Here is an 813-nt window from a genome sequence, read left to right as displayed (position 1 = left end):
ACCTCTGGACAGTTGAAATGACTATTTTTAACCACAAATTAAATTAAATGATGATGGTAATTTACTTTTGGGAGCAAACTATGTATGGAATATTAGCAAAATGTTATAAAATCAACACTGATCAGCTTCCACTATAAATCTCATGTATCAAACACAGATGTACCCACCTCCCTCTTCTGAAAAAAGACCACCATGACTCGATGCGTTGATTCCCTGTTGATGTTCCGTAACTGTGACTTGAGAAGCCAGCATAATAGTCTGTATGCGCATGACGGAGGGTACACTGTATTGCTGCCATAGTCCCATTCTCTGTCCCTAGGTCTGTTCGTAGTCTCATTGGTATAACACCGAGACTTTTGACACAGTTTATATAATTGTGAGCGATGACAGACGGGTTGTTGTTTGTCGGTCCACAAACAAGCCACATCATTCTTCTTGAAAAGCCATCAATACATCCTGAGAGGGCCAAGCCGAAGGGCTTCAGTTTGTCGTACCCATCTGCATGCCAAATGTAATTGGGACCCATGGAGTGATACGTGCGTCTTGTAAATCTCCTGCGGGTCCTCAAAGCGGTTCCTTGAGGATTCAGCTGCCTCAGAAGCTTCATAACTTCACTACGTTTGACACGCAGCTTGTGCTTTTGTTTGAGAACTTGCCACATTGTCCGATAGCCGAACAATTGTCCTGGTCCTCTCAGCTCAGTCATAACGGCATGCCTCACCTCATGAAGTGGAGAGTAGTTACGTCTTCTGTACAGTCCAGCTTCTTTTAAATGATTCTTTAATGTACGCATACTAACCGAAACTTCGTGAA

At 43.1% G+C, this 813-nt stretch overlaps 1 protein-coding gene across 1 annotated transcript in view; it reads right to left on the bottom strand.

Annotated features, from left to right (window-relative positions):
• LOC106535708 (uncharacterized) overlaps positions 1 to 813 on the bottom strand; it is a gene marked incomplete at its 5' end in the record, with an annotated part of 4,694 nt that extends 3,881 nt beyond the window's left edge. Inside the window, 1 exon segment of the mRNA XM_014032777.1 lies at positions 168 to 813. Within this exon segment, the coding sequence (XP_013888231.1) occupies positions 168 to 813 (646 nt within the window).

The sequence above is a fragment of the Austrofundulus limnaeus genome, unplaced genomic scaffold (genome assembly GCF_001266775.1).
Source record: "Austrofundulus limnaeus strain Quisiro unplaced genomic scaffold, Austrofundulus_limnaeus-1.0 Scaffold1536, whole genome shotgun sequence".
In the NCBI taxonomy this organism is placed as follows: Eukaryota; Metazoa; Chordata; class Actinopteri; order Cyprinodontiformes; family Rivulidae; genus Austrofundulus; species Austrofundulus limnaeus.
This window is presented reverse-complemented; position numbering and strand designations above follow the sequence as displayed.